The 24,827-nt window shown below is 37.6% G+C and overlaps 1 protein-coding gene across 7 annotated transcripts in view; it reads left to right on the top strand.

The window, feature by feature from the left end:
* Positions 1–24,827, top strand: part of LOC126186509 (ATP-binding cassette sub-family C member 5-like) — a 532,505-nt gene that overhangs the window by 368,815 nt on the left and 138,863 nt on the right. For all 7 annotated transcript variants that reach the window (XM_049928217.1, XM_049928221.1, XM_049928220.1 and 4 more), the window contains 2 exons: positions 557–705; positions 22,040–22,146. In XM_049928217.1, the coding sequence (XP_049784174.1) occupies positions 557–705; positions 22,040–22,146 (256 nt within the window). The remainder of the gene's footprint in view (positions 1–556; positions 706–22,039; positions 22,147–24,827) is intronic.

Genomic DNA, 24,827 nt, shown 5'->3' with positions numbered 1-24,827 from the left:
GGATCCAGTAACCAATTTATGCCCACCCCTAGCACTGAGTCTTGCCCGAACAATTTTGCATGCAGATTCAATTTCTATCTCAGTGGATTTGAGATTCTGGGTTACTGCGACAAATACACTATGTGATCAAAAGTATCTGGACACCCCCAAAAACATACTTTTTCATATTAGGAGCACTGTGCTGCCACCTATTACCAGGTACTCCATATCAGCAACCTCAATAGTCATTAGACATTGTGAGAGAGAAGAATGGGGTGTTCTGCGGAACAATGTGACATTCGCACAGAGCTGCTAAAATGCAGAAACATTTGGGGGTAATACAGTGAGGAACATTTGATACCCTTTGCATGCACATTTTATGTTATATCTTCTATTGCTACCACACGATCATTTTTCCATATGCAACTACCATTGTGGTAAATTTCTGTTATTAAGTTTGTTTTCTGTTCAGATTTTATATGAAATACAAATATTTTTATGTTTTATTTTAGACTTTCTTGTTGTACTCCTAAACTAACTGTACAGATACTTTATAGTAATTCCTTTTTCATTTTAGTTTCTTAGCAGATGTGATAAAATTTATGTCCTGAAAGATGGTCGTATACTAGAGGAAGGAACACATGAAGAGTTGATGGCTTCTGAGAAGGAATACTCGATTATGATCAAAAGATATACAGCAAACAAAGACCAAGAAAACAATGTTTCGTAAGTGGTGCCTTTATTTTGTTATGAACACCAAAACTGCTACATATATTTTGATTTAAGTTTTGTAAAAAGTGTCATATGAGTACAGTGAGACTTGAAATCTCAGTAGCTGTTTTAACACTTTTTTGTTTTGTCTTATTTTAAGAAACTAGAGCTTCTCAAAAACATGAGAAAATTATATGCACTACATGAAGGTAAATGTATTTTCTTTTCATCTTTGCTTTGTCTACCTCTCCTTGGTTAACGTTATAGCTTTCATTTCCACTTTTCAGTTGGTCAGTAAAACCATCTGCATTCATATAAATATTTCTTTTTATTTCTTTCAATAAGCCTTCATATAAATATTTCTTTTTATTTCTTTCAATAATTAATGATCAAATTATCAGCATTCCTCTTCTCTGATATCTAAACTAACTGGCAGTTGGTTATGTTGTATCTGGATGTACTAGTGCATTTCAGTTAATTTAACCCTAAAATAAAATATTTTTGGCCTCTCATGCTGGAAGTAAAGACAATCTTATTGAAAAGTTAAAAATTGTTTAGTGTATAAGAACTCTACTATTATATAATAATTTCTTCTTCATTTTAGTTTTGTTAGCGAATGTGATAAAATGTATGTCCTGAAAAATGGTCATATACTAGAGATTGGAACACATCTAACTCACAAATCAGAAATTTTTGTAATACTGGTATGCATGGCTGTTAATCAGGTTAATATTTTTATTATTTTTGTATATCAATAGGCCTGTTATAGATTTTGCTTCAGTTAATTGAATTTAGTTCGTTACAATACTGTTTTACTATTTTTAAGAGATCTGAAGGTGACAGGAGCTGAAAATGGTAATTGTGAATCGTACATTTTATGGGATCCAAATGGACCTTTACAAATAAAGTTCCATAACATGATTATGGACTCATTTATAGACTTTATATCTTCAATTGAAGATCAAAAGTGCTGCCCCAGTTTTATTCTTGCACATTGCAAAGATGAGTGATATATATGTTAGTGTCAGTGGCGTTGAATTGCAGGTGAATTGCTAAAATAAAACAGAATCCCTGTCAGATTCTGTACAGAATTTGCTGCTGACTTACGCTCATTTCTAACCATAATATTCAGTACATTTCTCGATTAAAAATCAGTGCCTAGTCGTTAGAAGAAAGCAAAATTCATACTTTTGTAAAAGAAGGGCAGAATTTGAAATAGGCAAGAAAAAACAAAAGCTCTTAAAGAAAAGACCAAAAAATATAAAATCTCAAGTAAATTGCATGGGAGACATATTATACCCATTTGAGATCAAGACAGGAGACCTACAAGGTGATGGAATATCACCAATCCCATTAAACTTTGTAACTGAAAAAGTGATCATACAATGAAAGAAAAAATTAGCACAATCTAACATCATAAATGGAATGAGTACATGCTGACTAGAAAAAGTATGTTTCAAAACTGATTGTTTGCAGATGATTTAGCAGCTTTGACTGACAATACAGAGGTAGCACAAAAACAGACAGAAATACTCAACCAAACAGCAGGAAAAGCAGGACTACACATCATCTTTTGAAAAACCAGAGGTAATGGCAAATGGCAAGAAACCATCAAAATTACAAACAAAGTTCAGAAATATCAGACAAACAGCCAAATTTAAGTATCTACGAGAAGTCATCCAACCTAAAAGAGGGTGAAAAAGAAGCCATCAGAGCAAGATTAAGACAGAAGGACTTAGAATTTCACTTAACAAAAGGTGTTTATAATAAAAAATAATTATCTAGAAATGCCAATATTCACAATTACAAAACAGTAAATCAGTCTAAACTGCATATATGCTTCAGAAAAAGTAATTTTAGGATAAATAAAGAAAGGTGAGTAAATCAGAAAAAAGGAAACTGAAAGGCTTTCAGGTAGTGAAGTTATAAATTCTTGGTATGGGTTCCTTAGTAAAATCTTTTATTAAAAGGTCAGTTGCATGCATGTGTCTTTAGTGGATACCAGATTCCAGCTAAACAAAAAACTAAAGACCTTACAAGAATTTCCAAAATAATGCATTATTTTCTTTAGTCTTCATTGATGACTCCTATAGCGAAGTCTTGTGAGGTCCCTCTTGGCACTCCATGTGGTGTTGGAAGTTCCATGCAGCACCTGTCATGGCATAGGAATATCTGCTGGTGAACTTCACCCAATGAGTAACTCAGATAAATGATAAAGTGTAAAACAGATATTTGAGTTACTATAAACTGTATAATGAAACAGTCATGCTTACTCATTTGTAGATGACAGGGAAACAGGAAATTTTGCAGCTCTAATGGTTATGGGAAAAATCCCAAGTTTAATTCATCTAAATTCTGTACCCTCACAAAAGAAAGATTATGCACATGATGTTAGGATGTAGGACACCAGCAGAAGGATTTAAATAAAGAGATGATATGAAATGATTGTATGACATTGATGAGTGGGAGCTCCAACTGGGGAAGTTCGCCACTCAGTTCCAAGTCTTTTCAGTTGACACGGTTTTGGGCAACTTGCTTGTTGATGATGATGACAACACATCATCCAGTCCCCAAGTACAGAAAATCTTCAACCTCCCCGGCAATCGAACCCTGACCCACTGCTTGGCAGTCACATGTGGCGACATCTCAGCCAAGGAGGCAGACAATAAAGATATAACAGAGATATATACAATCAAGTAAAAAAAAATGCAGACAATATTAAGGAAAGAAGAGTAGTGATATATGATCACATTCAAATAATGAGTTGTGACAGATTGGCAAGAAAACTCTTAAAACATTTTGAAAAATTAAAAGTGTCCTAGGGCTGTGAATGGAAACCTTAAAAAAATGACATAAATAAGGAAGAAATTGAAGAGAGAATAAAATATAGAAACAAAATTAAGATTTCCAAGAAAAACAATTCAAAAATACATGAAAAAGTAAAGAGCAGAAGAGATAAAAAGAAAACAGGTAATAGATGAATGAGTATTGGAGAAAGTGTGGGGCTAATTTAGTAACCTAAATGTGATCCTTTGTGGGTCTCAAACAAAAGAAGAAGAACATGTGGCTACAACAATTAAGCAACAATACTAGATAAGAGTCAACACTAGTGTGACCTTAAATGATCCATCAGTGAAAAGAGATATAGAATAAAATTTCAGAATATTTACATATTTCATTGTCTCATAAAATCTTGGTACAAAATATTAGTAAAGGGCTGCACATACACATTCCTGGTTTGACAAACACTTGGTCACCCTACAAAACCTTGACTGGCCTGCTAAATCATCTAATCTTAATACCACAGAAAATGTCCATGATTGTTTGTAACTGCATTTGAAAAATGGCATTCTATATTCCAGCGATTTTGCCACTCTATAGGATTGACCCATCAGTGAGTGACTTGAGTTGGACATGGTATCCCTTAAACAACTGTGAGTTCTCTTCCTTGCCAAATTGAGGCTATGATCAAACCTGGGGGAGTATTATGCACTGTTAGCATGAAGCTCTCACAGCAGAGTGAGTGGCTGGTGGTAACACATCTGCATCACTCAAGTTGGTGGATCAGTGTGGTCCTGGCCTCCCCTATTCACTGTCTGAGTGAACTAGTGGCTGTTCCTTCAGCAGAGTCCAAACAGGCACATGTGGGCAGGGATTTGCTGGTTACTGGGAGCTGCAACATTAGGCACATTATGGAGCCACCTAGGAAGATAGTATTAAAGGTTGGAAAGAAAGCCAGTGTGCAATGGGTATTTCGACTGGTGGGCCTCATCCAAGATGTTAAGTGGCCTTGCCTGTGGCTATTGAGTGTACAGGGTGTAGTCACCTACAATCTGTGGCTCATGTAGGCACCAAAGATGCCTGTTGCATGGGTTCTGAGGCCATACTCAGTTTACACAGGCAGCTGGTGGAGGTGGTGAAGGGTGCTGGACTCACACATGCGGTGCAAGCAGAGCTCGCAGTTTGCAGCATTGTTCCCAGAGTTGATTGTCATCGTTTGGGTTGGAGCTGATAGGAGGATCTCAACCAAAGGCTTTGTCAACTCTGTGATGGTCTTGGTTGCACATTTCTGGACTTCCATTATTGGGTGGGGAATTGAAGGACTCCACTTGATAGTTCAGGAGTGCACTCCACAAAGGAAGCAACTCAACTACTCTGGTAGTAGGCTACTTCTTTAATGTACATGGGTTTTGCTTAGGCTAGGCAGTATTTTGAGGTGCTCTGATGAACTCTCACCAGACAACACACAGTTAGTGAAGTCAGACTGTTTTCAGCTTAAAGACACTTCAACTGTCAAAATTTTATCAGTAAATTTTCAAAGTATTCGTAACATAGTACCCAAATTTACTGTCCTCCAGAGAAGTTCTAGTGTTCAAAGTTTTCTTGGTCCAAGAGCTGGCTGAAATCCGAAGTAGATACCTCTGAGATATTTAGCAAGTCTTGGAACATACATCGGAAAGACAGATTAGATGCCTTGGGAGGGGTAGTGTTCATTACAGTTCACAAAAATATTGTCTCCATTGAAGTCAAAATTGGGTGTGATATTGAAGTTATCTAGTCATATATAACAGATCTAGGTGAAACCAGTCAACTGTTGGGTGCTTTTCCTAGCCATCCGATTTTGCTGTGACAGTTATTGAGTTATTCAAAGGAAAGTCTATGGTCAGTAGTGTGTAAATACTCAGATCATGCAATACTAGTTGGAAAAAAACTTTGACCTATCGAGTATAGATTGGGACATATATGGCTTCGTTCTAGGGAGTACAGACAGACAGCCTTGTGAAGCACACTTGAACACATTGTCTGAAAACTGTCTTGAGCAGCTAGTTCACATCCTGTACACAAGTGAAGTACCTTAGACCTTGCAGCTATAAACAGGTCAGACCTTATTGATGGAATCATTATAGGAACAAGGCAGCTAGGAGAGTGTTTCCCTTAGAATGAGCAGCTAAGCAATCATTAGCATCTAACTTAGATGGTGAAATGACATCATTTAGTTCCAACATGATGCACATTGAACAGTTATGGACAAAGTTTATACAGATTGTAAATTGTGCTCAGAACAAGTATGTGCCCCATAAGTGGATTAAGGACAGAAAAGACCCACCATGGTTTTGCAACGAAATTTAGAAAAAGTTGCAGAAGCAAAGGCTTTTGCAATCTTCTTGGTTCAAAAGGGAATGTGCAAATGATGACAGGCAATAGTCAGTAGAGATTCATGCATTTGTGAAAAGATCTATGTGTGAAGAAAACAACTACACTGTGATACCTTAACAAAACATCTGGCCATGAACCTGAGAAAAGTTTGGTGCTATGTAAAATTGCTAAACAGATGTAATGCTTCCATCCAATCACTCATTGGCCGATCTTGTGTGGCATTAGAAGATAATGGAATGACCATTGCACAGAGTCCCTTAAGGATGACATAGCAATAACAATTCTTAGTGTAGAGAAACAACTTAAAGAGTTGACAACAAATATGTTGCCAGGTCTGGATGCAGTCCCATTTCAGTTTTACAAAGAGTGCTCTATGGCATTGGCCCCTTATGTATCTTGCATTTATCATGAATGTCTTAACCAGTGCAAAGTTCCAAGCTACTAGAAAAATGTTCAGGTGACTCCTGTATATAAGAAGGGTAAAATAATGGACCTGCAACATTATAGACCAATATCCTTAACTTTAGCTTGCTGCAGAATTCAGGAACATATTCTGAGTTTGAATATAATAAATTTACTAGGGACCAAAAAGCTTATGTCCACAAATCAGCTTGGTTTTAGAAACATTGTATGTGCAAAACTCATTTTGCCCTTTTCTTACATTATATATTGATAATGTGAATTGTGGATGAAAGTCAACAAGCAGATTCCACATTTCTAGATTTCTGAAAAGGATGTGACATTGTGCCCCAATGCTGACAGTTAACAACAGTGTGAGTATATGAAATAGGTTCTCAGACATGTGAGTGGCTCGAAGACTTTTTAAGTAACAGAACCCAATATGTTACCCTCAATGACAAGTGTTCATCAGAGACAAGTGTACTGTGAAGGGTGCCCCAGGAAAGTATTTTCCCTATACATAAATGACCTGGCAAGCAGGATGGGAAGCAGTCTACAGCTGTTTGCTCATGATGGTGTACAGGAAGGTGTCAAAGTTCGATGACTTTAGGAGGATACAAGATGACTTAGACAAATTTCTAATTGGTGTATTGAATGGCAGCTAGCTGCAATTGTAGAAAAATGTAAGTTAATGTGAATGAGTAAGAAAAACAAATAAATAATTTTTGAATACAGCATTAGTAGTATGCTGCTTGATACACATTTCATTTAAATATCTGGATGTAACATTGCAAAGCAATATGAAATGGAACAAGAATTTGAGGATTGTGGTAGGGTAGATGAATAGTTTACTTTGGTTTATTGCGAGAATTTTAGGAAAGTGTGGTTCATTTGTAAAGGAGACTGCATATAAAATGCTAGTGTGACCTATTCTTGAGTATTGCTTGAATTTTTGGTCTCTGCACACGATCAAATTAAATCCAGAGGTAAGCTGCTAGATTTGTTACTGGTAGGTTTGAATAAGATGCAAGTGTTATAAAGATGCATCTGGAACTCAAATGGCAATCCATGCAGGGCAGGCGACATTTTTTTTGAAGAACACTATTGGGAAAATTTAGGGATCTTGCATATCAAGCTGCCTGCATAACGATTTACTGCTACCAACATACATTTTGTATAAGGTCCATGAAGTCTCTTTTAACTGATTAAATTTGTCCATGTGATGCACCCTACACATTGTAAGTTAACAATAGAGAAACATGAATAAAAATCAAACTAATTACTCCACTTGATCACTGAGTAGGAAATAGTGTACTCAGAAAGATAGTGAGTGTAAAATAACAATGAACTATATTTGTACAATCAATTAGTAGTTAAAACAGACAGATAGGTTTGATGGTTCAAAAATTTCATTTCTATCTCTTCTTGTTGCAGACTAATTCTGCTTAATTGCTTTCATGTACATATCTGCTTGTCCACTTCTATAGCTGAGCGGTCAATGCAGCTAACTCCCATGCAGAGGACCAGGGTTCCATTACCTGATCTGCCACAGGTTTTTCTCATTGGGAGGACTGAAACATGCTGCAGTCAGCCTCATGATGACAATTGAGGAGCTACTTGACTGAGTAGTAGTGACACCAAGTCATGAAAACTGACAACAGCTGGAGAGCAGGGTGCTGACCCCAGGCCCATATGTACAGCATCCAATGATGCCATTGGTGGAGGATGACATGGGACTGGTTGGTACTGATGGGCCTGCCAGGACGTCAGTGTCAAAGTCACTGTTAGTGCCAGCACAATATCTCCACAAAATCAAGTCCATAATTGCTAACTTCAAGATTATCAGATAATAAAATAATTTTTACACAGTGAAACAATATTGTTGATTCTGATGAAATTCCAAGAAGCTCCGTTTATCAGTGAAGAATGTGACACATACATATATGTGTTTCACCTCAAGACAGTGCAGAGTTGCAAAATTACTTTCTTTTGAAAAAGACCGACATGGATATTAATTATTAGATTTTGAACATGGAACTCTGTTGCCTCTATGAGCTTCCTTGGTTATTTACTGATGATGCCATCTGCTCGTGGATAGTGACCTGTCAACTCACTGCCCTTCAGGGAGAATCTGCAAATGTTGAGTTCAGTTTTTGTACATGGACATATCATGAAGCATGGAGCAATAGCTAACCTACTTCATTTATAAAATTGATACTAGTGGCATGTACACTCACAAGAGATCACTGTGTCATCACTCATCACACAACACTGTCACTATCACATGTATGTGTTCTGGGAGATGATATTTCTGGCCCAAGTTCCAGAACAGATTCCTCTATTATTACTTGGTGTCTCGTAAAATGATTGAACATTCAAGCACTATTCCATAAGTAATAGAACCATAGTCTCAGAGTAATAGAATGGATTGGTGAAGATTTTACAAAGAGTAAAAAATAGGCATTTAGCTATGTCAGGTCTAAATATTGTAAATATTGGTTGGTTTATTATACCCAGACGGTACGGATTTTGTCAGAACTTTTTTTACTTAATGTTAATTATTCACAAATTATCAAGCAGAAAGGCAAAAATGTAATTTATTACAGTTTTTAAAGATTTGGTTGATGTACCAGCAACAATTTGAGTGTCTAAGCAAATGAACATTGTACAGGCACTGTCAAAAGGGCCAATTCTTTGACAAGGGTGTTTTAGAAACAGCAAAAGATGTTGCAGACACAAAGGAAGCAAACTGAAAAATATTTCAAGAGCAGTCAGGCAGAAAATAAACGCAAATCAAGGGGTTCAAGATATATTGGAATGTGATATAAGATGATTTACATAGACAGATCAGAAATCTCACCATGTAGATGTTATACTTACATACCTAAGTAATGTCACTTTGAAGGAAGGAGAGGTACAAGGGAATTATGGTGTTTCCACTGAAATGATGAAAGCCAGGGGAAATATTATACTAAAGGAATTTGTTGCAGTTATTTTATTTAACAGAAAATCTATATACATGTCAATCCAGGGCATACGAAATATTTACTGCTGTTGTCACAAACCTCATAGAAAAACGTATCTAAAGGTTTTCAAAGTTTTCAATTATGTTAGCCACATTTGGGCATTAAAATGAATCAATGGTAAAAGGTGAAAATTTTGTGCCAGATCGGGACTCAAACCCAGATCTCCTGTTTAATGCGAGTGGTCACCTTAACTGACTTGACCATCTGAACACATTTTCAGTCCAACCCAAATTCAAAGCCTGTTACACACTAGTAGTGTAGAGTCAGCTGTCTGTGACCCCTTACTCACTATTTCAGATTCCTGCAAGAGATCAGGCTTAGTGTGCATCAATACTGAAAGGATGGATCTTTGGTCATCACACTGTATGGTGTCTGCTCTTTCAGATGTGTCCAAAAAAATTTTATTTGCTTGTTACCATCGATTCATTTCAATGCCTAAATGCAGCTAACATCATTGAAAACATTTGAAAAACTATTTTTTTGGCCTCTGGATCATGAAAGGTGTCTGTTCTTTCAGACACACACACACACACACACACACACACACACACACACACACACACACACACACACACACACACCTAACCTATGGTGTGATGACTGATGATCCATTCTTTCTGTGAAGTTGCACATCAAGGCTGATCTCTTGCAGGAATCTGAAATCACTTGTAAGAAATTCATGGGTATGTGACACAGGGCTAGTAGTGTAACAGGCTGGGAATTTTGGTCAGATGGAAAGTGTGCTTGGATGGCCAAGACAGTTAAGGCAATTGCTCGCTTTAAGCAGGAAATCCAGGTTTGTATCCTGGCCAGCTCAGAATTTTTGCCTGTTACCATTGATTCATTTCAATGTCAAATGTGACTAACATCACTGAAAACCTTTGAGTAAGTATTTGTATGGCCACTGGATCACGTAAGTTCTTTTGGGTATGTCCAAAACAACAGACACATGCACTGCAATATTCAAGAAATGGGAGGTGCTGTTGATGCGCAGCTTTCATAGAATGGATTGGTTGTTGGGCTTATTTTGTTAGCAAATAAACAGAATGTAATAATACTTAGAAAGTGTATTTTTTGTGCAAACGTACACTTTTTTTAAATGGAACAATACCTGTTGACATTACCAAACTAAAAGTAGGGTAAATTAGAATGTCAGTGGTGTTTGCTGCAGGATTCTAATGTGAGTCATTTATGAGATATCGTATTTTGAGAAGTTTCAGGACCGATACTTGCTTGTGCCATTCAGCCTGCATAGTTGCTGGGTACAGTGTTGTTATGTTTGCTTATAGAGTGCTTGTGTGTTCTGTGAATGCACTGTGACTTGCTAGTCAGTTAGTGTGTGACAGTCCAAGTAGTAGGTCATGAGTGGGTGATAGGATTTACCAGTACATAAAATGCAGACTTGCACATGTTGTACGGAGAGTGTAGAAAGAATGCAGTTTGTTCTTGTATGGTGCATGTGGCAAGATATCTCAATACATGTGCATCATCTCAGCAGTTACTTATCAACCTCTTCAACTAGTTATGTGAAAGTGGTAGTGTAACACCTAGACAATGTAACAAAAGGAAAAAAGTGTTGACAGAAGAGGAGGAATTAATGTTCTTGCTGCTATTACAGTTGATCCGTGCATTAGCTCCCACACAATCACATGACAAACTGGCATGAGTCAGGCAAGCGTCCTAAGCATTGCCCATCGACATAGGTTCCTTCCCTATCACATCTCTCCCCATCAAGTGCTGCATGGAAATGGTTGTGTAAATTGTGTTAACTTTTGTACATGGGCCTTAAGACAGGGTACTCCAGTAGTATTATCTATCTTGTTTAGTGATGAAGCAACATTTACCAAACATGCCCAGGCAAACTACCAAAACATGTACTATTGATTTGTTGACAATACCCATTGGCTTTGTCAGATGCAGTGCCAGCATCCATGGACTGTAAACATGTGGTGTGGGATAGTGAACTATCAGCTCATAATCCCGTTATTCATGGATAGAACACTGAACATGCACAAGTATCACAGCCTCCTAACATATCGTCTTGCATAGGTGCTAGAAGACATTTCTCTGCAGACTAGGAGGAACGTGTGGTACCAATTGATGGCTGTCCAGCATGTCTTCATAAATTGTTTGCAAATCATTGGATTGAACACAGAGGCCTTGGGCAGCCTGTTCCCCAGATTTGATGCCTGTAGGCTTTTTTCTGTAGGGAAAGTGAAAGATGCTGTCTACAGAGACATACCAACTACACCCAATGGTATGCAATGACATATCACTGCAGCTTGCTCGGACATCCCCACTGAAATACTAGCACCTGTGCAGCAGTCATTCCATTCCAGAGTGGAAGCATGTATTGCTGCTGCTGCTGGTCATTTTTGAACAGAACCTGTGATGGTCAGTTGTCTCATTACTGGTCTTAATCTGCATAAATACTAGTACAATACATGTGGTATCACACACTAAAGAACAACACAAATGTACACTTGTGTTGTTCTTTAGTGTGTGCTGCCACAGGTATTGAACAAGTGTTGGTGTGGGAACTTTTCAAAATATGGTATCTTGTTAACGACTCACATTATGATCCTGCAAAAAACACCACTTACATTCTAAATTAAGTGGCTTTTAACAATGTAGGAAAAGACAGATTGCTACTTATTATAAGGAAGACTCGTCAAGTTGGGGAAAGGCACAATTAAAAGTCACTTACATAAAGCTTTCAACCATAGCCTTCATCAGTAAAAGAGAGACACACACCATTCACATACACAAGCAAGCACACCTCATTCACACACCAGTGTAAAGGGCCTGTGTGAGAGGGAGGGAGGGGGAGGAAAGGGGAGATGAGACGGGGGAGCCAAAAAGCTGAGGAGCAGGGAAGTGGAAAGATGGGTGTGTCTGTTGGCAAAGGGCAGCACACAAAGAGGGTGGGAGATGAGAACAGGGAGGAGGCGACAGGACCGAGGGAGTGGAAGCTGTTGGATGGAGGTTGTAGGGTCAACAGTACCGTAGATTGAGGCTGGAATAATTTCGGAAGCAGACATATTGTAGGATAACTCCAATCTGCACAGTTTTGGAAAGCTGTTGATAGATGGGAGGATCTAGATGGGTCAGGTATTGAAGCAGCCATTGCAGTCAAACATGTTATGTTCAGCTACATGTTGCACAACAGGGTGACCTACTTTGCTTGTGACCGAAGTTTGATGATGGCCATTCATCCTGGTGGACATCTGGTTGTTTAGTCACACCAATAAGTAAATCACTGAAGACTATGGACTCTAATGGATATGATGGAGTGCCTAGCAGAATATTAAAATACTGTGCTGCACATGTTAGCCCTGTATTTAGCCATATTTATAATTTTTCCTTTAGGAATGGTCAGTTTCCTGAACAATTAAAGTACTCAGTGGAAAAGCCGCTTTATAAAAATGGAGAAAGGGGTAACGTAGACAATTTTAGACCTATTTCTAGTCCATCAGTGTTTGCAAAAGTTATTGAAAAGGCTGTGTATGTAAGGATAATTGATAATTTTATATCACACAATTTGTTATCAACTGTGCAGTTCGGCTTTAGAGGTCGTTTAACAACTGAAAATTCTATAGTCTCTTTTCTCTGTGAGGTACTGGATGGGTTAAACAAAATGTTTCAAACGCTAGGCATATTTTTTGATTTAACTAAGGCATTTGATTGCGTTGATTACAAAATATCACTCCGGAAGTTGGACCATTACGGAATACGGGGAGTAGCTCACAATTGGTTCACCTCTTACTTTAGCAACAGACAGCAAAAGGTCATTATTCACAATGTTGAGAATGGCTGTGATGTGGGGTCTGAGTGGAGTACAGTCAAGTGGGGGATGCCCTAGGGATCAGTGTTGGAGCCACTCCTGTTTCTTATTTATATAAATGATATGCCCTTTAGTATTACGGGTATCTCTAAAATATTTCTGGTTGCTGTCTGCACTAGCTTGGTAGTAAAGGATGTTGTGTGCAACATTGGCTCAGTTTCAAATAGTGCATTTCATGACATGAGTTCATAGGTTGTAGAAAATAAACTAAAGCTAAATCACAGTAAGACTCAGTTTTTACAGTTTCTAACACACAATTCAACAAAATCCAACATTTTAATTTCTCAGAACGGACACATGATAAGTGAAACTGACAAATTTCTAGGTGTTCAGATAGTAAATTGTCGTGGTAAGCCCATGTTCAGGATTTGTTCAAAGACTTAATGCTGCCATTTTCACTATTCGAACGGTATCTGATTATATTTTGTGTTAACTCTTCCCCTCCTTCTAGGATATCTTTGGTTCAGAAACAGGAGGTTTGGGCAATAACTGGTGTAAGTTCGCAAACCTCTTGTCGAACCCTGTTCACTAGTCTGGACATTTTGAGATAGGTCTCCCAATATATATATTCCTTACTGTGATTTCTTGTTAACAATATCAGCTTATTCCCAAGAACAAGCAGCTTTCATGCAGTTAATACTGGGCAGAAATCAAACCTGCAATTGGATCGGACTTCCTTAACTCTTGTACAGAAAGGTGTGCAGCATACTGCTGCATACATCTCCAGTAAGCTACCACAAGAATTCAAAAATCTTAGTAGTAATCCACGTGCTTTCAAATCAAAACTGAAGAGTTTCCTCATTGGTCACTCCTTCTATTCTGTTGAGGAGTTCCTTGAAAAATTAAGCTGATTCTTGTTGTATTATTGATTGCTTTTACTTAAACTTATGGCTTGACTTCTTTTGGGTTCATAAACATTTTATTTTTATTTGGTATTACTTTTACATTGTAATTTCATGTACTGACACGTTCCATGATGTTGGAGATTTACTCCTCAAATTGGTCATGCGGAACTTGATGTGTAAATAAATAAATAAACCAATACAAAAATCCTTGCAATGTTTGCAGTAGAGCTGGTATATGACGTGGCTACTTTCACAGGTGGCCTGGCCTCTGATGGGGTAGGATAATCCTGTGACATGATTGGAATAGGAAGTGCTGGTTGGGTAGCTTGAGCTGGTCTTTCTAACATTTTTGACGACTAAGAGTGTGTGAAATGTATGTGCAAACTCCCCACTTCTCTTACACGAGATAACTCACTTAGGAATGCACAGCCGATCTTCTTCTCTGGATAGCCGGCTTCTGGAATCTCTACAAACTTCTTCTCCGAAGAATGATGCTACTCGCAGGAACATTTAAGACTTTCTCTCTCTTTGTGAAATAATGAGATACTCGAGGAATAGTTTTCAATAGCTATGGGTATATTTTTGCTTCATAAAGAACAAAATTCACACTTCACACATAAACATTTGACTTGTTGTAAGTCATTTGTATCGTCTCACATTAGAAACAAATTTGAGTACATTATCAATGAGTTGGCTTAACAACCATAACTCTATTACAAACAAATTGTAAAATACATCTTGCCTCCAGCAAGCCCAAGATAAGAGTTTATTCACAGTTCCGAGTCTCAGTTGTTCTTTTGTCACTAACAATAGTTACAATTACAAACAGCACAGAATAATACAGGAGTTCCTTGGTTCTTCTGTGTACTTTTCACTGCGACTTCCATGGATCACCCGACAAGTACTTGTCAGTGCCGTTCAACTGCAGCGTTGACCTTTTGCTTGCAACTGATTTCACACCTGCATACACAGACACATTATGTGGATTAGATAGGGTTCCTTTCTTTCACTCACATCTAAAATATCATGTGTTTGAGATGGTGGAAGGCTGAGTGGTTCTAGAATTTATGTGGAAATTCTCAAAACACTACATATCCCCCACCCCCCTCAGATCAGACGAACGATATTTTGTATATAATTGTTATGTGCCTAACATCACTCACAACAACATTTCATATCATAACAATATACTTTTCTCATACATGTTTATCCATACATCTTTCACTTTAACAACAATCTTTTTTTTCTCTAGAATTATCTTTAGCTTAGAGTTCCTATATTCTGTTCTTATTTCACCTTGACATCAAGACCCGAACTTTTTTTATGTTTTTAGTCACCTTTTATAATATTTGAGAATTGTGAGGACTCTTTCCTTATTTCCAATCATAAACTGCAGGTGTTTATGACACTTGAGTAATCCATTTTATATTTCTATACTCTGTACTACCTTTTCTTTAGTATGTACTAGCTTCATTATCTGTTGTAGTTTGGAGGAAGTGGGCAAAATGAAAGTTTTCCTTTTGACACTCGTGAACTTCCATAAAATGTAATAATGCTCATTGTGCCTTTAATTCAAACTTTCCAGAATAATCCCTACAAAATTTTGTGACTTTTGTCACGATACTGTTCCTTTCCCCTAGGATCAGTACCTATACTTTGCCTGTGGGTTGACCCTATGAGAGCACTTCCTCTTTCCATTTTTTGGTAGGTACACCCCTTTATAAAACACTCCTATTGTTTCAGGCCACAGGTCGGCCTATCTCCAAATAGGTATGCCTGCCCCATATTCTTTGCCCCCCTTATCCTGTCTGAGTAGGCCTCATGGTTCATTACCCCAGTATACATTCCTATGTATACTATAATTAAGTATTTTCTGGTAAAGTTACAAATCTACTCTACACTTCGCATATACTTCTTAATACTTCATCTAATCCCTAGAGTCCTCCTCTACTTATCAACTTCTATACTTCCATTAGATACCATGTCTATATACACTATTCAGTAAATAATGTGCTTACTTAGGCTATTTGAATCCCACTATCCTACAATTCATCACTTTATTGGAGTATTTATTATACGAACTTTTCTTAGATGACTACCATGACCAATTTAACTCTTGCGTGCAATTTCTTTCTTTCTTTCTTTCTTTTTCTTTTTTTTTTTAAAAAAGCCTCCTTCTTATATATACTCAATGTAGAATCATCCTAGTTTTTAGATACTTATATATATATGTGTTGTCAATGACACTTCACAATTTTTCACAAACACAACTTTTATTGAGGTAAGTTCACAAGGTTGATGACAACAACAAACGTAAAGGTAACAATAACATTCCCAGTAAAAGTCTCCTAATTGAGGCAAACAAAAGTTCCCTTCTAATTTTCCACAAAGGTACGTGGTACCACACACTCAGAAGTAAGAGTCCAATTCAGATACGAAGACATAATCTTCAGCAGTCAAAGTACACGAGGTCGGCATCCGGCGTGAACTGAACTGTGGGGCTGGTTCTAGCTCCTAAATAGCTGTCTCCAGCCAATCAGGTTTTGGCATAGCGATACTTCCTGCAGGCCATGGCTCGATCTCCCCCTGCAGGAAGTAGTGTTGGGAATGTCTGTTTCCATTAATATATATATATGATGATGTAGAACCGTCATAGTTTTCATAAATATATGTGTGTGCATGTTTCCCTGTGTACACATATCTTTTCCCGCACAACACCTGGCAGTCTCACATCTCACATTGTGACAGGTTTCTAATCTGTAATATTAATGTTTGTGTTTAAATGTCTTCTTGTGTGTATGCGGATGGGTGTTCATGTAGTCTGATTCTCCTGCCTTCTTATCCAAAGATAAGATGTAGGTTATTAGAAACCACGGAAAGTAGGAAGGACTTCTGCAAAAGAAGTATGTGAATATGGAAAGAGGGAAAAAATAGATAGGTCCTCAAATGATAAGTAAGAAAGGAAATAAATAGAAATGGCTGCTAAGATTGAAGAAGAGAAAGAAGATAGCCCCAAAGATAGGAAACCCTTCCCACCCCCCTTCCCCAGGATCCCTATCTTGCAGGTACTTGAGTGAGATGCCGGAGGAGGTTTGGTGTTAAATATCGTCTCCTACAGAACGAACATTCCCACCTTGACCCTTGAGGCCACGAAGGAAATCTTAGCAACTGTATGGAAACAGCAAATGGTGAAGAATCAGGCAGACTTGATAGCGAGAGTTGTCTGTAAGGTGTGATGTGTCGTTTGTGTTAGCCATGGTTTATATGCTCTTGTAAACCTTGCTTTTATCTACAACAACCACCCCTTTCAAACTTAATACAAACCCTCCCATTTATATCACATCTCAGAAAAGGTATAAAATATTCTACACAAAATAGAAAATCTATATACTATGGTATATTAGTTATTCAAATAATCACACGATATTATATTTCCTACAAACATAAAATTCCATTCAGTTCACATTATCTAAATATCACTTTTTACTTGTGATTCTCTAGGATTGTTTTTTATTTGCCTGTCATATCCGGTTTTCTAAGATGTGAGCTTATAGTATAGTTTAAGATTTTAAGAGGAGGTGACAGAATAGTTTAAGATTTTAGGAATAGATGACAGAATAATTTAAGATTTTAAAGGAATTAGGTGCAGGAAAACTATTAGAGAAGAAACACTGAAAACAACTTGGGATCCGACGGTCGTCACTCCGCCCGTTAACTCAGAATATTAACATCGCTGGGGGATATATAACAGAATAGTTTGATAGGAATTCGGTGCAGCAAAATTATTATGGAAGAAACACCAAAAACAACTCGGGATCTGACGGTCATCACTCCACCCGTTAACTCAGAATGTTAATGTCCCTGGGGCATATATGACTCTGCCCGGGTCCGATGGATCTGATATTAACTTTTCTTGTGCACTGGCAGACCAGTATTTCACTTTAAACTTCTTTTGAAATTCTCCCCACTGCAAATCAATCACTACTTGACTAGTTAACACAACATTATGAGAATGTATTCTATATTCTACTCTATCCTGAATAAGTTTGAATTCTTCCCACAAGTCATCTCCTTGCTGATGTCATTAAGTTTGGAAGAAGCAACAGTCAAAACATTTCTGGAGGTTACTCTCTCGATAACTTCTTGATCTATAATTTGTTCAAATGATTCCTCCAAACTACATAAATAATATGAAAGCTAGATATATTCTGTTTGAATCTTCATTCTACATTATCTACTCGCATACTTACACCTGTAATTTGAGGTTGGATTATTGGCATTAATTTATCTTGCTTTTCAACACTCTCTTTTAAAGTATGCAATCCCTGCTTTACAGCATCAAACTTAACGTTGCAAACGTTTTCAAATGATCCTAACTTTTCATTGATTTCTGATTCTATAGTATTACATTTTTCCTCAATATCAAATTCTAACTTGTTTACTAAGTCTTGTAATTGATCATTCTGTTTCTGACTAAAGTCAGTGAACATTTGATTTACATGAATGTCCAATGAATTGGTTAATTCTTTCTTTAAGTCTAATTTCAAAGCCTCTACTTTACTATTCAAGGTGTCAAATTCAGTCTTTAAAGCATCCGTGCCTTCACGTAGAATAACAATTCTTTGCTCTGTGAGTCAACTTTGGTGTTTAACAATCCTAAAGTTTCATTCTGAGGATTTAAACTAGAATGTACTAAACGTAGTTCTTTGTTTAGAGTTGCATTTAGTTCCTTACTTAGAGCAGCATTTTGAGCATCTGAAGCTGTCCTCTGGTCATCTAATTGAGAATTCATTAAGCCTAATTCTATACTCTGAGCTTTGATTAGATTTACTAACTCAGGTCAATCAGACCCTTCTTTAGTAATTCTCATAGCCATGGCTAGTTCTGATGTCTCTCCAATTTTCTGAACATGATCCATGATTTTACAAGCTTTAGACCTTGTGAGCATTTAAATATTAACTTTAAGTATAATGACTACATTAATAAAGTTCATTAAATAGTTTGTATCACTTCTTGATAAGGTATTGAAGTTCTGTTCTGGGCTCACCCGGCGTAGAATCTGGACTGCATAGATGAGCGGATGTGTAATCGGGACCGGTGAACAGCAACTGGTGCCAGTGGCATTGTTTGTTGGTTCCCGCGTAGGCATCATGGAACGGAAGTGGACGCAGGTCAGCACCAGTGGACAGCAACTGGTGCCGGCAGCATCAGATGTTGTTTTCCGCGTCTGTGTCCGCGCGATGCGTGTGAGAGCTGTATACTCCCTACACCAGATCTTCTTAGTCAGAGTGATCTCGGAATAGTTCTTCTTAGAGAAACACACTGAAATCTTCTTCACTATCTCTCAATTCAATTTTTTTCTCTTTTGAGCAGGTGGTCAATAGCCAGGAAGTTTGCACACTGCTTTAAGTAAGACCAGATGAAATGGATGGGACAGAAGGTGTTCACGTTGTAAAGGAATGAGGATACGGTGCCCTGACCTTGGGTTCAGATCTTGAAGACATTGCCACTGAACCGGGGAGGGGATTTGGGATTTTGGGAGGCAAGGAAGGTTTTCTCTAGGTGCCCCATAAACAGGTTTGCATAGGAAGGTGCCACACAGATGTCCATGTCTGTGCCACAGACTTGTTTATTTACTCTTCCTTCAAAGGAGAAACAATTTTGTGTTAGGATGAGACTATTAAGGCATATGAGGAAAGAGACAGAAATGTCTGAAAGACATTGGGAAAGGTGCTGTTCACTTTCAGTAAGGTCAAGGGTTTGAGGGATTTTGGTGTACTGGGATGTGGTGTCAACAGTGACTAGTAGGGATCCAGGAGGTAAAGGGGTGGACCGAAGGCTTTAAGCAGGGATTGTAGGGCTGAAGGTGAGGCCTTTAGCTAGGGCTGAAACTTCTGTGGGGCTGAGGGTTTTGGTGAAAAGGTTAATAATATTGTTATGAGAATAAATTGGATTTGGTGGAGTGCTGGTAGGGAATTTTGGGGGATGTGACAAGTTGAAAATGTCAGCTAGGCAGAGTTTGGGTGCTATGAAGTTGAGGAGGAGCAACACCATGGGTAGCATAGAAGTTCGATAGTGGTGCCCTGAGGCTGCAGTAGGTTGTCAGCATGTTGGGTAACTTGTGGAGGTGGTGTCTGGGACCTTCAGTCCAATCTTAAAGCCTTAGGCCCTTCCCAGAACCTCTCTCTTGAATCAATTTCCTTCCTCACCCCTATGACTCCCCACTCGCCCACTTTCTACATCCTCCACAAAATCCACCATCCAACAATCCTGGAGGCCCCCTTGTAGCAGATCATTGTGCTCCCACTGAAAGAGTTTTGGCTCTCATTGATCAACACCTGTTGCCTGCTATTTACCCTCCCAATTCAAAACTACCAACCACTTTCTTCACTGACTCTGAAATATCCAGAGTCTTTTACATCCTGGATTCCTACTAGTCACTGTTGACACCACTTCAGCCTAGATTATTATCTTTTATTTGAGGGAAATCATTCTGTTTACTCACATGATACAAAGAACAAAGAAAATTTTGTTTCCCACCCACCACCCCAAACTGTATGTCAAGAGACCTCAATACACGGAATGAAAATTTATAATTAATTTATAATAAATTAAAAGGGGGCAAGTTAATATGGATGAATGTAGGTCCATTTAAAAGATATCTGTCAGATGCACTGATATTGAAATGCTGTTATTCAGTGGATGAATTCATGCAGTACAAACTAAAAATTTGAGCTGAATACATTATGTTACATATCCAAAAAAAAAAAAAAAATAAAAAAAAAAAAAAAAATTTAGTGTTATGTCACTATTTATTGGTGTAAAAACATTGTAACCATATTGTAAATTTTTGACATGTCTCCTACACACAAACCAAATGCATTGCAAATGTATGTAATGAGATGAATAAACCACGACTCCACATTTCATTTTCACAGACGCCAGTGGTTATGGACCTTTCTAGAAGTGTAATGGTAATCTTGTGTTGAAAACATGATCACCATACCAAGGACACCAGTGCCTGGAGGAAAGGGAACCAGACCCTGGACCATAACCTCCATCCTCCCCCCCCCCTCCCTCCCCCCCCCAATCCCCCACTCTCCAAGAACAGAAGAAATATAGTGTATTCAGATGTTTTTCTTTCAAGAAGATGATTTAAACGCAGTGTTGCACAAGAACTTCATTATGGCTACTCACAAGTCGTCATTTGTCTTTCAAAGAATTAAAAATATTCCATATCCCCAAGTCTTGTTCCCCCCCCCCCCCCCCCCCAAAGTGTCATATGAGCGCCCTTGCACCGTACGTTGTAGAGGGTCCTGAAGATGGTGACTTGTACCAGCAAAACCAGTTGTAAGTAAATAAAAACTAATACCCACAGCTGAAGGCATCATCATTATTGCACAGTTTTTGATGTGTTGTAGAGGCTTTTGGTGGATAAAACTAAGTTTTTCATTTCTTTTACAATTTTCTATTCACTGCTAGTTTGAAGAGAATTGATACCAACATGGATGATGATTCCCTTATTGGTCTTAGTAGATTCATTTGCTGAACCATCTTGCAAACTCAAAATGTTTGTTCAACTGAGATGCCCTGATTCCTGGATGAACGTTTATTGTGTAGTTCAGGACTATCATATTTTTCAGCAGAGAATCGACTATAACATGAAATTCACTCCTTATTTGCAGTTCTCAATTTTTTTTATTTTTTGCATACATTTGATGGAGTTAATAACCTAAAGAGGCAGTTTTCCAATGCATAATGTTTTGCTTATTAGAATTATAGTTTTTCATATATGTAATGAAGCTAAAGTAATTCAAAGCACATGCAAATACATATTAACAGTTCTGTATTCCATATATTTTCAGTGGAAAAGATCAGTAAACATCCTCTACAAAACTGCGGTAATAAGTAAACCTTGTTGCAATATTTTTCTTCATCCCCCAGCTGCATGTCATGTAGCGCTTACAACCATGAACGTATAAACATTATTCTATAGAATATTTTGAAAGGAAAATTTCTCTTGACTTATAATTTTATTTAAATGTAGTGTTCTTCAACTTTATTTTTATTTTTTCCAGGTTGAAAGAAGCAGTGGAAGCTGGTTTGAATGATGTCAGTTACCTTAACTCTGATATGTCTGGAATGGACATGAAAGGAGAACACCATACTCCACGAAATATTCAAGGTGAATCCACATTGTATAAATCTTTATAAAATATGATCCTTACAGTGAAATTTGTGTAAACCAATATTGTCAACCCATTTAGAGACCGCCACTTTTTTTCGTATTTTTTGCGCTGCTCCACAGACAAAGCAATCTCCATTTTCACTGAAAATAGTATCTCATAGCTCATTGCTAAGGGATTGTTTCATGTTATTTTAATTTTATTAATGTCCACAGTCGTTGAGGAAGACACATATAAGTGTCGGTCAACTCAAACCCAGCACTCGGTGCTATGTCAACCACCATATTAAAAGTACACACAAATGAACATTGTAACACATTCTGGTTGATATCATCCTCCCTATTGGATTATTTTGTTATTTATTTGTATTTACTTAATTTTTTAAAAGGAATTTTAGGATCCATATATGAGGACTTTAATATATTTTGTTAATCATGTACTTATACATGTTCATGCTCATGCATCAGACTTAAAATTATGTCAACCTATACACAATAGTAGCACAGTTATTAATGAACTAATTAATAAAATAGCCTTGAAAAATATAGTAAATGTATTTTACATCTCTGTGGCTCTGAGCACTGTGGGACTTAACTTCTGAGGTCATCAGTCCCTTAGAACTTAGAATTACTTAAACCTAACTAACCTAAGGACATCACACACATACATGCCCGAGGCAGGATTCGAACCTGCGACCGTAGCGGTCGCGCGGTTCCAAACTGTAGCGCCTAGAACCGCTCGGCCACTTCGGCCGGCTTACATCTCTGTCACTTCCAAATTAATATCATAGCCCTGGAAATTTACAGCACATTTTAAAACTCCCCTTTCCTTCATAAAAACAGTAGCACTTAGTTTTCTTTATATTTTTTCAGATTCTGTAAGACTCAAATCTTTTGACTCAGGATATCTGAACTGGAATCTGCCAGAGTTTCAAACAAACATCAAGTCCTTCCCCTGTGAACAGTTCCTCAATTCAACCAAAATAAAACTTAATGGTTTTTGCTTTTTAGCTGGAAACTTCACTAAAAGCCGATCCCCTGGTTTAGGATCATAGAAATTGTCACCATTATTATCTTACTCTTCACCCTATTCATCTGATGAACCTTTAATGGAATACTGCCCATCTTCATCACAATCAATGAAATCCTTGGACACTGACTGCTTCCTTTCCATGTTAGTTTTCATGACTTCTCTTTTTCTTTATTTCTCAGTTGACATGGGATGAAACATTTATTCATTTGTCTGAGATGTTCCACCATCAGATTGGCACTGGCAAAACTTTTTCCTGGCTCAGTTTCTTTTTCTGGTACGTGATTATTTTTCGTATCTCATGTCCTGGAGCACTTTCATACTTCTCCCACCACAGCCAGTGTGGGCTGAAATTCTGGAGATTCTGCCATACAACATTGTGATGACAATATCATATTAAGGATTTTTTGTGGATTGAATAGAGAAATGCCACAGGTCTAGAATCCATGCTTAAAGTTGGCAGCTGCATTAGGATTAGTGGTCTCCATCAACTCACTAAGAAGAGTAGGGAAAGTGCTCTTTGGAATTGAAGTCAGTCTTCTGTCTGCTTCCTGGTGCCATTTTGTCAATACTGATAGCCATGCCATTGTAAGCTTGTGAAATGCCATGTCTTGAGGTTGTAGCAAGTGTGTGGCATTCATAGGGAGACAGATGAATTTAATTATGTGCTCCTTACACATTTTCAGCACACTTAATGAAAAATGGGAAGGCACACTGTCACACAGCACTAGTTTCACACCTGGCCAAAAGTATTACAATAGTCTGTAGCCAATCTTTGAATATGGCTTCATCAAACCATCCAGACTTTGGCCTGTTATATTTGGTTCATGCAGGTGCTCCTTGTGTCCAAGTATGCCACATATGTTTACATTTATAAACATCACATGCAGGCAGGAGTTCACCATTGGCTGTAACAACAAATATTCTGGCTACTGATTTAGAAGAGTTCATTATATTTCCCAGAGACCTGGTTCCTCATTTGTAAATTCAGACTTTTCCATCATCTAGACTGGATTCATTGTACTGTAGGATGTTAGAATTGCTGATGCCCTCTAGACTCTTTTGAAGGTTTGCGAAGTAGTTCTTAACCATGTCAATATCAACCTGAAACATGGGTAATAAAATAATAATAATTTTGAACAAAGAAAATAAAAATTCATTCATGAAACATGAAACAACATAAAATCAATTATGTCACTGTGTAAAACTAAGGTACATTTACTCTCCTGGTAGTGATGTTTCCTGAAGTTTTCGTTGCCAGCATGACATTTCAATGAATGAAACTGTCCACCCACTCTTCTCCAAGCAAATTGTTCTCAAACACTTTTACATTTCATCGGTTTTTGTCAAGATAGTGTTGTACTGAAAACCAAATGTCAAATTTCAGGAATGAAAATCTGTGCCCTAAAACAACCATTGGGTGTTCTGCAATGATGTTTTTCCCTCTACATTAAATTCAGTTTCTGTTCCGTGTTCATTATGTGATCACACAAGGTAATTCATGGCATTTCATCTTTGTTTGCAGCATTTCTAATTGATAATGCATTTGACTTCATAACTTCAGCTGCTTTTCAAAATGTGGATATTTGGAAGACATGTTTGTCATGTACCACATTTCAGAGAAGACTGACAACAAAAGTATAGAATTTGC

This window comes from Schistocerca cancellata, chromosome 1 (genome assembly GCF_023864275.1).
Source record: "Schistocerca cancellata isolate TAMUIC-IGC-003103 chromosome 1, iqSchCanc2.1, whole genome shotgun sequence".
Classification (NCBI taxonomy): Eukaryota; Metazoa; Arthropoda; class Insecta; order Orthoptera; family Acrididae; genus Schistocerca; species Schistocerca cancellata.
The sequence above is the reverse complement of the archived record's forward strand: the minus strand, read 5'-3'. Positions and strand labels throughout refer to the sequence as shown.